The sequence below is a fragment of the Telopea speciosissima genome, chromosome 7 (assembly GCF_018873765.1).
Source record: "Telopea speciosissima isolate NSW1024214 ecotype Mountain lineage chromosome 7, Tspe_v1, whole genome shotgun sequence".
Classification (NCBI taxonomy): domain Eukaryota; kingdom Viridiplantae; phylum Streptophyta; class Magnoliopsida; order Proteales; family Proteaceae; genus Telopea; species Telopea speciosissima.
The window spans coordinates 17,116,908-17,132,426 of NC_057922.1; the positions used below are offsets into that span (position 1 = coordinate 17,116,908).

General features: G+C 37.0%; 1 protein-coding gene across 1 annotated transcript; it reads right to left on the reverse strand.

Moving 5' to 3' along the window:
- Window positions 1-1,851: 1,851 nt before the first annotated feature.
- On the reverse strand, window positions 1,852-5,157 carry LOC122668297 (zinc finger protein HD1-like). Its single transcript, XM_043864884.1, has 4 exons — window positions 4,420-5,157; window positions 4,071-4,253; window positions 3,517-3,642; window positions 1,852-2,085 (listed from the first exon to the last, which is right to left on the reverse strand). The coding sequence occupies exons 1-4, from the start codon at window positions 5,155-5,157 to the stop codon at window positions 1,975-1,977; spliced, it is 1,158 nt and encodes a 385-aa protein (XP_043720819.1). The 3' UTR covers window positions 1,852-1,974.
- Between the last annotated feature and the right edge of the window lie 10,362 nt (window positions 5,158-15,519).

Sequence of the window (15,519 nt, forward strand, 5' to 3'; positions counted from 1 at the left end):
AAAGGATTTTTTTCATTTCATAATAGACACCTTAATGACCAATGAGTATGTCTATTAAAAGACTTATTTGAATGGTTAGCAAACAAGTCTTGTGAAAAAAGACATGATTTATGGGCATATCGTTTGGAGACATCCCTTGGGGTGCCTCTTCTTCTCCTATATAAAGAGAAGAGATATTGCCCATTTCTCTGATAATTTTTAGACAACCTCTTTTTTGTTTTTTCTCTTAGCTTTCTTTCTTTGTTGTTTATAAATATTCAATTGAGTGCAACTCTTTATGTCCTTAGTAGCCTAGTCTATTCGATAGCTTCATGTTTAGAGTATTGTTTTATCTTGGAAGCTGATTTGCAAAGATCCAGTTTGCACCTTAGGGAGGCGTCTACAGTCTTAAAGAAAGTGTCCATTGACACGACTTAGCCTGATCGATTCCTCAAGTTTCTTCATAATTTTCATATTCATGACGCATTATAGAGTACTTAAATTTTCAAACATCAGTCTTGGTTTGTCTATGGTTCAGATAAATACTCTATTCCCCTTAATACATGTGTTATAATATATGCTTTGGATGCATTATTTCCAACAACTCAAACAATAAAAAACCAAAAACCTGTAGAGAAAAAGAAGTGACTTATAAACAGCTATCTGCTTACCAAAATTTAAATTGACCCTCAAATAGGAATCATAAAGGAATGAGCTATTGGAGTTAAAATTAATAATTCGATTAATTGGGTAATAATAATTATGCAATATAGGATACCAAAAAATTTTCGCTGAAGAATGCTTCACAGACTCGTCTCATCCTTAGATCACTTATTGGTGACATTGTTATTTATAGAATAGGGCAACCTTATAATGGCCCAATAAGTACTTTATAATATACATCACATTGAGTGCAATCCCTTTTAACCTTCAAATAAGCAAAACATATGCTCTCTCAGCTCTCGTAAAACTATTAAATTTTTTGCAGATGAAAGCAATGATTTAATATTTTCTTGGACTGTTTAAGTAAAGGGGAAAAATCATGGCTACCTAAAGCTATATATGATTCTTTCATTGAGGATTCTTTTAAGATATTTTCACTTCTTAACGGTTTTTTCGATTATATCTTTTTCTTTTTTCTTAGGAAAATTTCATGTACCTCCCCTGAGGTATGACTTAATTACACCTTCATCTGTGAAGTTTGAAAATTTTTAAACTAAGTAACAAAAACACCTAGTCCATTAACTTCGATTACATATATATTTTTTTGGTAGAGTTCTTCGATTATATCAGGTAAAAGTAAGATCTGCTTTGGACCAGAACGTTGGACCCAAGAAAATATTTATCAAACCAAACCAAACCCAAACCATGGCCTAGAAGTCCAAGTCCAGCAATGGAAAATAGGCTGGGCCTTCGTTAGCTTGGCCCAATAATATTCACTCCTTCCCAATCCCACAAAAAATTAGTCTAGTCCAGTTATTGTACTACTGCCGGTTTGAAACTCTGTGAATTATTTATATAGTAGTTATCCATGCAACAATGGAATGCGATGTTTTCGAAAATTACAAGAAAAAAAAATCTGGGTCATCTATTTTTATATTATTTTAATCTAAATCGTTTGTTCTCACTCAGAGTTCAAAGAATGCACAGTAATGTCTAGAGTATTGATACACATATATAGACATACACGGGATGTGCACTAATACAAAAGGGGTTATCTGATTGAATTAGACTCTGAAATTTGACACGTGGCTAAACTAGATCATATTCTCTCTATCCAATGGTCTACGTGACAGAATCGATGCATTGTGACATTTGGAAAAATAACGGACTTTTGTGATAATAATAATTCGCCTGCTTATATATATAGAAATGGCAATGTTCCACTCCATCATTTTATTTCAATCGTATGGAGCAATCATCAGCTCCACCGAGATAGGGGATCTTACAAAATTGTACACACACGAATCTCAACTTGAGGATCCATGATCCTCTTCATGTCCAGGATTGGATTTGGAAGTTGCATTTGAAGGAATTCACGCCACTGATGTGAGCAAAAATATCTGAAGAGTCAACCATTTGCTCTTGTTCTTTCACTGCTGCCACCTATAGACACATAAAATTTTCAAAAAAAAACAAAAAAGAGAAAGGGTATAGTTTTCCTTCACCTCGGTGAAAAGAGAATCTCTTCATCCATTAGATCTGACACTCTGATTGGACCGAGAGTGTTTCAGACCTACTGGAGTCAACGACAAGATTCACTATTTCATGAGTCCAATCAAACCCCATATCACCATGGATGAATGGATTCTCTCTTCACCCTGTGTGATGGAAAAGTTTCGACAAAGGGAAAATTATATGGACCAGTGTTGGAAAATGGAAAAGTTTTGGCAGAGGGAAAATTATATGGACAAGTGTTGGGAAAAATTGTTAAATTCTAAGTTAATAGAGAGAACATATGGAATGGTCAATTATGCATGTAATGAATTGATGCAGGCCACGCCCATACCCGGCCCATGTGTCTGACCCTGACCAGCTCTCTACTCCATTGGCCCAACCACATGTTTTTTGGAGATTAGCCTGACTTCAAGCCCAACAAGTACATTCCAAGGACCAGCCCCAAGGTGGGGCCCAAGCTCAAAAGAGCTTAAGTGCAATCCAAAGTCCAACCCCTAGGCAAAGACCATGTAGCAACCAGCGCAAGGCCCCAACCAGAAATCTAATTGTGTACATATACCAACTTCAAGGGAATTTTTGGGATACTTGCAACGTGAATTTGAAGAAATCTACTTCACACAAAATTATAGGTCAGCGACTTTTCATTAAAGTTCCATTGGAATCAGGTCAAATTTGAGCTAAAACGAAAGAGTTATGCCTTTTATACTGAATTGTGAGCTTTATACGAAAATAAAGAGACACAAGGGAGACGAAAGGTCATAGGCGAGCTAGACTATATGTCTTTAGTATAAATGGCATAACTCCTTCGTTTTAGCTCGGATTGATCTGATTCCAATGAACTTTAATGAAGACTCGCTGATCTATAATTTTGTGTGATATAGATTTCTTCACATTCGCATTGCAGGTATCCCAAAAATTCCCTTGAAGTTTGGTATATGTACATAGTCAGAATTCTGGTTGGGGCCTTGGGCTGGATGTTACACGGTCTTTGCCTTGGGGCTGGACTTTGGGCTGCACTTAAGCTCTTTTGAGCTTGGGCCACACCTTGGGGTTGGTCCTTGGAATGTACTTGTTGGGCTTGAAGTCAGGCTGATCTCCGAAGAGCATGTGGTTAACCCAATCGAATAGAGAGCTGGTTGGGGTCAGACACATGGGTATGGGCATGGCCTGCATCATGAATTCTCTAAGAAGCCACAAGATCAAGGTTATATAGGTCTTAAACTGGTCTCTCGCCTACTAGCTCAACTAGTTGATAGGCATGATAGCCACCCTGGTTAATCTTGAACTCTTTAAAAAACTTCAATAAAGGTTCTAATTTTTTGGCATGTCATAGTTTATGATGTAGGGAGCAGATCTTACTTCTTCATCGTCTTCATCTTCATGATTGCCACAATTGGGTCTTGCTGCTTCTCCAAACTCATCGTTCTTGGCAAATCTTCCTCTAACACGAGGACGGCTATCAGCAAGAGTCTTGCGACATGCATACTGCAGATTCACTTGTCATTAAAAGGAGCTAAATAGATGTTGGGAAAATCTTGTTATGATCCAGGTTGGTTACAGCAATAAGATTGTAACTTTACTTTTTTTTGCCCTTTGTCTCGTTCTCAAAGATTATTTTAATCATGGGTTAAAAAAAAATTTCAAAATAAGTTGAAAGTGACTTATCATTATGTCATTTTAAAAAAAAAACTGTTATTATCCATGCAAAATGACAAAATTACCCTTGTATTAAATAACTTTTGAGAATAAAACAAAGGGGCAAAAAAGTACGGTTTCAACTTCTTAGATCACTGACTTGGGGACAAGAAGATGCACCATATTCTCGCTTTTTTTTTTTTTAGTTTCATCTACTCTGATGAAAGAGGACATGAACCTTGTTCTTTTTACTATAAGAGAGAGAGAGAGAGAGAGACCTTGATTTTCTTACTGAAATTTCTTTCATTTCTCTTCTTCATGTATCTAAGGATCTTCTCCTTCCTTTCTTCAACAGAGAGTTTTCCAACTTTGTAGGTGGATTCTTCCAAAGTACAGATTTCTGATGTTAGAGTAGAAGTCCCACCACCATTCACCAGTTGGGAGCTATCATTATTAAGGCCCTTTTCAATGAACCCAAAAAAAAAAAAAAGGAAAAGAAAAAAAAAATTAATTACAATCTTTTTTATCCCATTAATAATGGTAAAGAACAATTTTTTTTAAAAAAAAATCACTACTTATTCTTGATTCAGTACTCTTACTGATTCTTTAATTGGCTTAGATATATACCTGTATATCACCAGAGTTGTAAACTTGTTGAATTGAATCAGAACCATAAACTCCATAATTATCACCTTGAAATTCCAACTCTTGTGTCTGAAAATCAGAGCCCATAAGAATATTTCCAGCAAAAACTACTCCTGATGGATCAGCAGGTATTGTTGTACTCAAATTCGAGGGCAAGAAAGGTCCTAAACTTGTTGGATCAAGGAAAGAACATGAAGGTAATGAAGATAAACAATGATCATCTTCAAAAACAGATGGTAATATTGAAGGTCCTTTGAGATCAGGAACAACTGAGTCAGAAGAGTATGTAGTTGAGAACCTATTGCCTATATCCACTAATGGAATGTGGCATTGCAGTGAAGACAGATCAAATTGATCTTCTTGTGTTGTTGATAGTAATGGAGGAGGGACAACAACATTTGAAAATGTTGATTGTGGAGAAAAATCTATGGAAGCTGAGATTTCATTATTCTCATTATTCTCATCTTGAAAATCAAAGATAATTGAGAGATTGTTGGTGTTACTGCTGTTATTGTTGTTGTTATTGGGCTTTCCTATTTCAGAAGGGAATGAAGAAGAAAAGGAGAGATTAGTGGTGTAATTAGAGTTCTCTTCAAAACAGCAGTTTGAGCAGGAAGAAACATCTGAGTTTTGTAGAGTTTCAGGGAAAAATTCTTGATCACAAAATTCAAATTGTTGAGAACTTATAGGGCTACTCACAACATCCTTATCCTGCAACATATTTAAATACCCTAATCAGTTCAAAAGAAACCCTTTCAGAATAATCATTAAAGGTCTGAAAGCTTTATAAACAAACAAACTTTGAAACAGGAATATTAGAACATTTCTTTAAGGGAAAAGCAACAAATGCAACCATATCATCACTTAAAGCATACCTTTTCTTTATTCACTTATGCAGTTCAAAGACAGACATAAAGTCCAAACTGGACTAGAATACTAGATGAAGAAAACATATCCATTATATCATCAATGATGTTGGTCATAATTAATTTCAGTCAAAGGTGACATAAAGTAGTGTTATAGGGGAAGCTTGGTACAAGGTTCCAAAGCTCTATTAATCTATCACTACAAGGGCTTTAGAACATTGTACCAAGCTAGCCTCCCTATAACACTACTTTACATTGAAGCTCATTGAGACTCTGGCTTTTGAAATTGTCTCCAAGCCACCTTGGTTAGCAAAGCTCGATTATGGAGTTTAGAATCTCTAAACCCGAGTCCTCCAGTATCTTTAGATTGGTATAATCTCTTCCATGAAATCTAAGGAATCTTTTCGTTATCACATTTATAACTTTAACTGTTAATCCATTGACTAGAACTTTGAGTCATGTCTCACCGAGTTTACTCAACTCAGTAATAGTCTTCCTGTTTGGATGGATGACTAAAGAATGGAATAAACTCATCAACCAAAATGCTACTTGATCATATAAAAGTTTAGATCAATACATTTATAACTTTAGATTGGCATAATCTCTTCCATGAAATCCAAGGAATCTTTTCGTTATCACATTTATAACTTTAATTGTTAATCCATTAATTAGAAATTTGAGTCATGTCTCACCGAGTTTACTCAACTCAGTAATAGTCTTCCTATTTGGATGGATGACTAAAGAATGGAATAAACTCATCAACCAAAATGCTACTTGATCATATAAAAGTTTTGATCAATTCATTAGTACAAATTAGATATTTCTTGCAGGTTAAAGGCTCTAAAAGGACATAGAAGGTGTGAAAAAAGGATACTATACGTTGAAATAAGAGAATCATTCAAGAATAATGCCTTTATAAAAGTTACATCTTTGGATAAACTAGAATAGTGGAATATGATTTCTTAAACGAATAAATCAAATAGGTAAGAATGAAATAAGTTTTGGCTTGCACGTATGTTTCATCTACACGTACACTTTAGGTGCCAACCAACACTTGTTCCATTTACGATCATCTAAAGGGTATTTATGAAAACAAAAAGGGACAGGTGTTGACACCTGAAGTGTACGTTCAAGGGGTATTCATGTCACAAAACCCTATCATAAATGGAGGATGAGGTACCTCTTGCCTTTCACTTGTAAACTTTTAATTTTGACCCAGTCAAACTTCTTTAGTACATATGCCAAGAAAGATAGATATAAATTAAATCAACCTCTGCATTATCGAACTAAAGTGTGCCAATATAATTTTCAAATAGGCACTTAGAAGGAAACCCTAAATTATGGAACAGCTTAACAACCTTTAAAGTTAGTAGCTAGAAAAGCAACTTTTTGTGGACATCCTAACTTATGCAAGCTTTTCTTCATTTTTCTTCTAAGAGAAGAGATTCTTTTCTAAGTCCCCAGGCCTGCAGGGTACATTGGCATTTCTGTGTCTATCTCTCTCTCTTTCTCATATGAAATAATTTTGTTGCTCTCCTATATATGATACCATTTTACCGCATATCATTGATGTGCTTCTACCTCTTGCCCAAATAATCATCTCCCTTTTATTTTAATATGCTCACACATAGGGGTGCAAGTTTGGCCCTGTCGGCTTGAACCTACCCTACCCTGCCCTGAGCCCGAACAGGACCTGGGCTGAGATATTTGGCCCTGAGGGCCGGTCAGGGCTGGAAATTTCTGACCCTGTGTCAGGGTCAAATCGGGTCAAGGTTGAGGCCTTGGGCTAAGCCTGGCCTGGCCTGGCCCTGCCTGAGCCTATTTTAAGTTATACTATAAAATATCTGTTGATATAATATATATATTATAAACTTTAAACTTCACCCACATTTTGTTATATAATTTATTGTATATGAAGATAATAAGTGATATACTACATTTTATTATAGTGTTATTTCAAGTAAAATTGATAGTTTTCTCCCTAGCCCATTCTAACCCATACATTTCCTTCCCCCCCCCCCCATGATCAGGGCCAATCAGGGTCAGCCCGGCCCTACCCTAAGGGCGGGTCAGGGTTGTATTTTTCAGGTCCTGAGTCAGGGTCGGGTTGGGCCTAGGCCCAGCTAAGGGGACTTAGGATTGGGCTAGGGTTTTATAAAGCTCGGCCCAACCTGACCCTATTGTAGCCCTACTCATACACAAACAACACAAAAGGCACAAATTTGCATAGGTACAACGGTTTGATTCAGGCATAAAAAAAGGGCGTACCCAGTGCATGAGGCTCCCGCCACTACGGGGTTGGGAGGGTCATAATGTACGTAATCTTACCCCTGCTTTTGCAAAGAGGCTGTTTCCAAACTCGAACCTTGGAGCAACCTTTACCGTTGCACCAAGGCCCGCCACCAGGCATATTTAAATAAAAATATATATATATATATACATGCCAGGAGGGTGAAAGACGCGTCCAGCACACCATGTGAAATTTTTAGAAAGTTAGGAACCTATTACTAACAATGATCATTGCTTATACCAAGAAAGGAATTTTATATTATGTGTTTGTTCTTGTTAAGACAAAAATTCCTGAAAATTAAAGTTGAGGAAAATATTGGAATGTAAAAAAAGGCTTTTTTTCCCTAAAGCTCTTACATAAAAACACATGCAATGCTTTGGAGTTCTTTATTTAATGATCAAATTATTTAATTAAGAGGTTCAAAATAGAAAACTTGAAGGAGAAGTACTCAACCTATGTATATACAAGAATCAAGTTGGAGTACACGAAAGGTTCTTTAACTATGAGTTCTATGAATGGATCGAACTTTCATGATATTATAATTGAGATTAGACAGCATCTGTGCGAGGATTGTTTGCATGTCACGAGTTAACTAAACTTGGACTTAGAGCCCATTTGGTAATTCTTCTGTTTCTTGTTTTTGGTGTTTTTCTATGCTACTGGCACAGAAAAACAAAATCTACCGTTTGGATGCACCGGTTTGTTTTTCCAGAAACAAAAAAAAGAAAAAAAAAGAAAAGACGACCCATTCGATTATGAGTTCAAATTTATTTATGTATTTTTTAAAAAAAATGGGGTGTCCTTAGTGTATGAAGGTCTCACCATTGCGAGGTTTGGGGTGAGTCATAATGTATGTAGCTTTACCCGGAGAGACTGTTTCCAGACTTTCCTATGACCACTAGGTCACAATGGAACAACCTTACCATTGCACCAAGGCCTGCCCTCATGAGTGCAAATTAATGGTGTAAAAATTTGTATTGCATTTGTACTATTTTTCACAATTTGGAATAGGAAGAAAGTTTTCTATGGAAAAGTGTGTGTCTAGACACAGAGGGAGCGAAATGACCACCCTACCCATCATGAAAGATGATAATGATCGCCCTATTGATGCCTCCACGTGCACTCCCATTGGCCCCATGCTAGCATAGGGGCCACCACCCCATAGAGAACTCTTCCCCATTGGAATATTATCTTGTGAAAACATGGGCACATATGAAAGTCAAGGATTCCTAGATAGCTTAGTTTCATTATTAGAAGCTGTTTGTTTCTGTACAAGTTGATGAATCCAAAATGATATATAGTGTCTATATAAAGCTCATCTCTTTTTTTTTTTTGGAAGAGTATTGTCTCCTATGACGACCAAATTAAAGAGAAGAAAAATGCTACTTTCTTATTTCTTGTTCTAATCAAGGTAGCCTATAAAGTACTTGACCAGCTCCAAATTCATTGCTAGCATTTGCACTTCAGGGGAATGCATGTATCAGAGTGAATTTGATAAAAGGAGAAAACCATGTGAATGAGTACAAAAAATTCAACATTAGAGCTTAAGTAAATTTCACATTAAACAAATTCTAAGACTCGTTTGGTTTTGAACACACCAAGGAGAGGGAATGGTAAGAAAGTTTTTAAGAAAAAAAAAACTAAAAGCAATGGATTTAAGCAAAAAAAATTGAGAGGTTTGGGAGTTTACGCTCAGAAGTTGTTGTTCTGGTGGATGGATAATATCCTGTAACATCGTCTCTTCGTCTTTGTAGCAGACCTTAAACGAGAGGAATATTCACAAAAACTCCAAAACTGTCAATTCTCTTACAAGAATTTGAAGTAGCTCAAGAACATGGTTGATGTGCTTGTCATGCATGCATGCATGCATGCTCTAACCTAAGCTCCAATCCCCTATAAGAAACTCCATTAGAGAAACAAGAATGAAAAAGGATCAGACAAAGAGAGAAAAGACGAAGAAGAAGAGACAAATGGATAAGGAGGTTTTATTTTTATTTATTTTTATTATTTTTAGAAATTATTTATAGGACGTTAGCGAAGAAAATGGAGGGGTTTGGTATTGGTATTTATATAGTGACTTTGATTTACGTACTTCGCCTCATGAGGTAATTCCGAGCTTAACGCAGGACCGCTGAGCTTCCTCTTAGCCAGCGTGGCCTGAACTATACCCAGCCAGCAATATGTTGACGCGTGTCTCTTTTTCTGATGTGGCATTTTTGCTGACTTGTCACCTCACACCCCCAGTGTGTCTAATCCTGTTTCTTTGTTATTTATAGCTTTAAACTGTCCACAAAGAAAATGTATTGACCAAGCCCCCCCCCCCCCCCCAACCACCCCAACGCACGAAACCAATACGCTTTGTATATTTGTACTAACCACTAACTAATGACTTCAAATACACTACTACTCCTCGTGGATAAAATTTTAAGTGAAATCACCAAAATAGCCCCCTTAAATATGTATTTGGACCTTGGAGTTAAGGGTGTATGAACCGGGTATTTGGTTCAGTTCCAAGGAGTGTTGATATGATCTGGCTGGAATCGGATCGAGTCTCGCCTTGGTTCTGAAAATCAGTACTTGTACTAAACCTGTTCAACTCCGGTTAGGTTTCAAGGAGTGCTGGTATGACCCAGACCGAGTCTCACTTTGGTAATGAAAATCGGTACTCGTACCGAACTTGTTTGGTTCTAGTTTGATTTCAAGGAATGTTTGTGTGATCCAGAACCAGACCGAGTCCTGCCTCGATTGTGTAAATCGGTACTCGATCATACCGAACCTATTCGGTTCTGGTTCCTACACGGTTACAGTTCCTGTACTTGGTTTATACTATATACATAGTATAATATATTATACTATGTATATAGTATAATATATTATACTATGATAGTATATTTATAAAATTGAATAGTAATATTAGTAATATATATTATAATGTATTAATATTATAGTGTATTTATATATTAATATTATACTATAATATATCGATACCCAAATCCAATTTGGTTTCGATTCCAACCATTGGTTTCTATACTTGAACTTGGAAAGTAACCAAGTCCTACTTTAATTATGTTCTCTGGTTCCGGATTGTAACTAAATTCTATTTAATTTGATTTTGATTATCGGTCTAGATTCGGTTTCGGTTTTTAGTTCTTATTCTAATTTCACACCCTTACTTGGAATTCCACAATTGTACGTACGTAGATGTAGTTTGATTTTGATCCTGCTTTGGATCTCTAAGAAAACTAAATTCAACAATTTGAATCAATCCGATTTTTAAAGTATTTTACTCTTTCTATTATCTCGAATATTTTTCATAACTCGCCTTACCTCAACCCGAAAATACTCATGCTCATTCGTATTAAAATAAAACCACCCAAACCCATAAACGGTTATAGTTTGAACACTAGAAGATCAGTTTTATCCCTCTGGAATTCTCTAGATATTCTAGAATGTCTAGCCCTGCAAGAAACACTCTGCTCACAAAAAAACCAACATTGGAAGATATTTAATTCATATATATGTTGCCACTAGTAGCCTTTGTGTGATGGCTCTCCAACATGGATTGCCAACTTTCATATATTTTCCAGAAATCATCGCAAAGCCTCCAATGCCGACTCGACACATGGGCTTTTACACAGGATTTATAAAAGATTGACCAGTTTCTTCCATTGCTCCACTTAGTGGAAGTTCTTTTTCAGCTTAATTTACTTACATTGTTCGCTTCTAGATGGCTATATCTATGTAAATATATATTCGTTCCCAAACTGGCAAAATTCGATAACATTAAGAAAATTTGGTGTTTGGTTGTGTCCAGAAAGAAAAGATAATCTTTGCTTTAGAAGCTAGCAGAATTATGTTCTAGAGTACTTAGTGCAGATTTTGATTAAAACATATTCCAAGCAATGAGGAGACAAATTAAAGGAGTAATATGATTTCTGCATGAACCTTCCCCACATGGTGGCGGACTTGACTCCTATCAGGTTCCCTGTCCGGTCAGGTTTGTAGGTTCCTCTCATAGGGGACTAGAAATGACGACCTTACCCCCTATTCGAACACACTACCCGGGTGGGGTGAGGTCGTCATTTCCGCCCTCCCTATGAGAGGAACCTACGAACTTGACCGGGCAGAGAACCTAAGAGGAGAAAAATTCCATGGTGGCATGTACTGAACAGGTAGGAATCAAGGATTAGTAGATGTATTCTAAATTTCTAATGGGAAAGGTATTCGTACACGAGAGATTCTTCCATCAAATAAGGCATGTAGGGGCTTTTATGTCATTTTAGATTGGCATTTATGCTAATCTAACTGCATTTAATGCAGATCGTGCATGATCGTGCACATGCACGATCTCAAGTCTTTGAAAACTAGATATGACCATTCGATTGAATCAAACAAACCCAGTAAAAACCAGCCATGCATCTCAACCCAAGTCTTAAAAACCTGGAATCGGACATGAGATTGGTTTCTCAATGTCAATTCGAATCGGATCAGAATCGGTTGAAATTGGTTGAATAAGTCGAAACCCTAGAAATTGGAATTGGAAAGAAAAAATAAAGATTTTCATGAATTGTTTTGGAGTTTTTTATTCAAAAGACTTGTATATTGCCACAAGAGGTAATTTTTATTGATTTTCTACTATTTTACTAACTAAAGAAGGAGAAAATAACCAAAAATAAAGATTATTAAAAAAGTATTTACAGCCGATTTCAGAATAGGTTGCAAGATTTGACATTAATTAGAATTCGGCCGATTCCAATCTGATTTCTAAAACCATTATCTAAACCATCACTTCTTTAGTTTCTTATGGCTTGTTGATGAATGAGCTGGTTGAACCATAATTGACCCAATTAGCAGTCAGTGCCTGGTCTGGTTTTCAAACTACCTAATAGTTCTAATTAGACAAGCCCCTAAAGGATAAGTTTTTTTTGGGGGTTAATAATAAGGTTGCTTTTAAGTAAGTGATTATCCAAATGACACCTCTATAGGTGTATTTATAACGTTGATCCTTCTTTTGATTCTCTCTTGTTTTATTCTTAAAAAGTATTTAATGTAAGGATAAAAAAATACTGTTTCAAAATCATTTGAAAGTAACTTATCATTATGTCATGATAAAAGGTAGTTTCAGGTACGGTTGTGAATGGTGCATGGTTGTACTTGAACTTTAAAATTAGCATCTACCCCTATTTCGGAGCTTTCAATTTTTAAAGTAGTCGTACACAAACCCATCCCTTTGTGTCATTATCAGAAATTGTCAACATTTTGCATATTTTCTGAGTACATATGTGAAATGACAGGATGTGCCCATGTTAAAAAAATGTGTGATACAAAAAATGCAAATAATAATAATGTTGGAAATTGTTTGACACTCCGGAGAGGTGTCAATAAGAAAAGAAGGCAAAAGGTTTGATGCATAATTGTGCATGGTGCATGGTTATGCATGATGCCTTCGGATGAGAATAATGAGGGTCAAAATGATCAAAAGCCCCTTATTTTACAAATCGTCATACCCCACCTTTCTACAGGCATGCATAAAAAACTGCCCTATAAGAAAATTAACTTTAGTAATAACGAGGTCAAAGCTCATTGCTAGTTGAATCCGATGTATTTTGTTTCTTTTGATAGTATGTTCGGTTCGAGTTTGGAAACAGCTTCTCTACGAAAGCAGGAGTAAGGCTGCGTACATCACGATCCTCTTTAGACCCTGCAATAGCGGGAGCCTCGTATACTAAGTACACCCTTTATTCAATTGGCTATATGTACCATTTTCTGAACATTTAAACATTGGGCCAAACCATTGTTTGTTGTTCCCCGGCTCAATGTTGATCAAATGGGCTTTGTTTGGACTTCAGCCATGTTCCTGACTTCCGGTTATAAAAATAGGTAATCAGAATCCATAGCCTGCCTAGTATAAACTGTAAATAAAATAAAGGATCCATTATCCAAAGCCCAAGGCCCATATGACGCCCATCATAAAGGCAGTTGAGTATTGGTCACTCGTACGGCACAGTCAATGGATCAGATCTTTATCATGATTTGAGGTATCGATATCGTATCGGGTAATACATACCGATTTTTCAAGTGATCAATCCTAATACCGGGTCAATACATTCTCAGTTTATAGTACGGACAAATGGTAAAATGGTAAAAAGAAAACCCAATTTGGAAACAGCATGTCAAAAAATTGAAATGTAAGGAGAATGACAGCCTACCTCAAAGACGAATCTGATATGCAAATAATGATTTCCAACCAATTTAATAGGAAAAAAGACAAAAAAAAAAAACCAAAGATGCTATGAATCGGGCAGATTATAGTCACAAAATTGAAATGTCTTCACAGATAATTTCACTTTTGAAGTTGATAAACTGCTAGATGGTCGGTGAAGTTGTAGTGACAGCTTCGCCTAGGGATGAAGGTCGTGAATCCCAACCAAAGAAGAAGAAATTACATTATAGAGAAGAAGATCGAGAGATGGATCCTAAAGAGAGATCGAGAGAATCAATCTTAGATAGATTTAGCGCGTCGACGATTTGATATTAGGAGGAAGAAGAAGATGAAATGAAGCTTTGTCATCATTTTTTATGCAAAGAGTTAAAGGGTAATGTTACATGTACTAAGGGGCATTTTAGGATTAAACATGTTACTCCTTACTCACGTCACAACTTAACACGAGTTTCTACCAAAAAAAAAAAACTTAACACGAGTTAACAGGCGGACTCTAAACGCCTGGGTATCTTTGTGATAGATTATAAACTATAAAAGAGGGGTGTAATTATTGAAAACACAAGGGAGAAAATTGTGATTAGGGCAAAGTACAGGGGAGAGGGATGTAATTTACCTTTATTTAAAACTAATGCATAAATAATTGGTCTAAGAGATTGGGAGGAGTTAGATCTCTTCGGTAATGCTGGATACTCATAAAAGGCTGGCCATGATAGTAGTTTGATATTGCTCTGCAACTTCAACCTCAACTTTGTCGATTGCCCTTTCATGGTCTTTGATTCGAGATGTAACCTCTCCGCCCTTGTGACATGAGCCTTCTCCGCCACAGTGGCGTGTTCGTCTCTGCCCCAATGGTTTGTTTTCCTCCTTTCTTCTTTCCTTCTCCTTCCACTTGACTCATCTCAGATCTACATCCAATCCTCTCGTACTCTCAATATCCCCATTATGGCCACCGTCTCCATGATCCATGGCTTTGGCTCCAACACCGATGGGTTTTTCCATCAGATCTACATCAAATTTGTCGTCTTCGTCGCCAATCTTCTAAGTCACGACCGTTTTGCAGTTCTCCTGCTCATGGAAGTGGCTAGAGCCTTCACTGACAAGAATAGTGGTTGTGTACAACAACTACTGTGGATGCTCAACAAGCTGAGCTCCCCCTACGGTGATATTGACCATTTGCTTGCCTCTTACTTCCTCCAGGCACTGTTTGACCGCATTACAAAATCCAGGAAGCGTTGCTGCCGTACTCTCACGTCTGCCTTAGAGAAGACCTGCTCATTCGAATCCTTTAGGAAGATGGCGCTCAAGTTCTAGGAGGTGTGCCCATGGACCACCTTTAGCCACATCGCTTGGAATGGTGCATTCCTGGAGGCCTTGGAAGGTGAGTCCTTTGTCGACTTGATGTTCTATTCTATATCTCGGAGATGGGAGGCGTGTGAGCTTAGGCCAATCCTGTTTAAGGACTCCGTCACCCGCAACTGGCTCTCCACCACCGCCATCACCAACATTAGGCCCACTGGGCTTAGTTTGCCAGGGCGGCTTATGGGAAAGTGGGGACCAGACAAGTTGTCGGGTGTTATGATGGGTAATCACATGGTTGTGCCTGTCGATAGTTGTCATGTATCGAGTCATTTTGCAAGCTATGCTTACAACCTTTTCTCTATGGAAACTATTGGGCATAGGTCATATTCCAATCCTTGGTTTCA

Bases quoted from the DNA above. Each gene is read 5' to 3' on its own strand.
- LOC122668297 (XM_043864884.1), bottom strand. From the start codon at position 5,157: ATGTTGCAGGATAAGGATGTTGTGAGTAGCCCTATAAGTTCTCAACAA. The intron at 4,254-4,419 runs GTATATATCTAA...TTCATTGAAAAG, and splicing joins ACAACTCTGGTGATATACAG to GGCCTTAATAATGATAGCTC. The intron at 3,643-4,070 runs GTCTCTCTCTCT...GTGAATCTGCAG, and splicing joins ATTTCAGTAAGAAAATCAAG to TATGCATGTCGCAAGACTCT.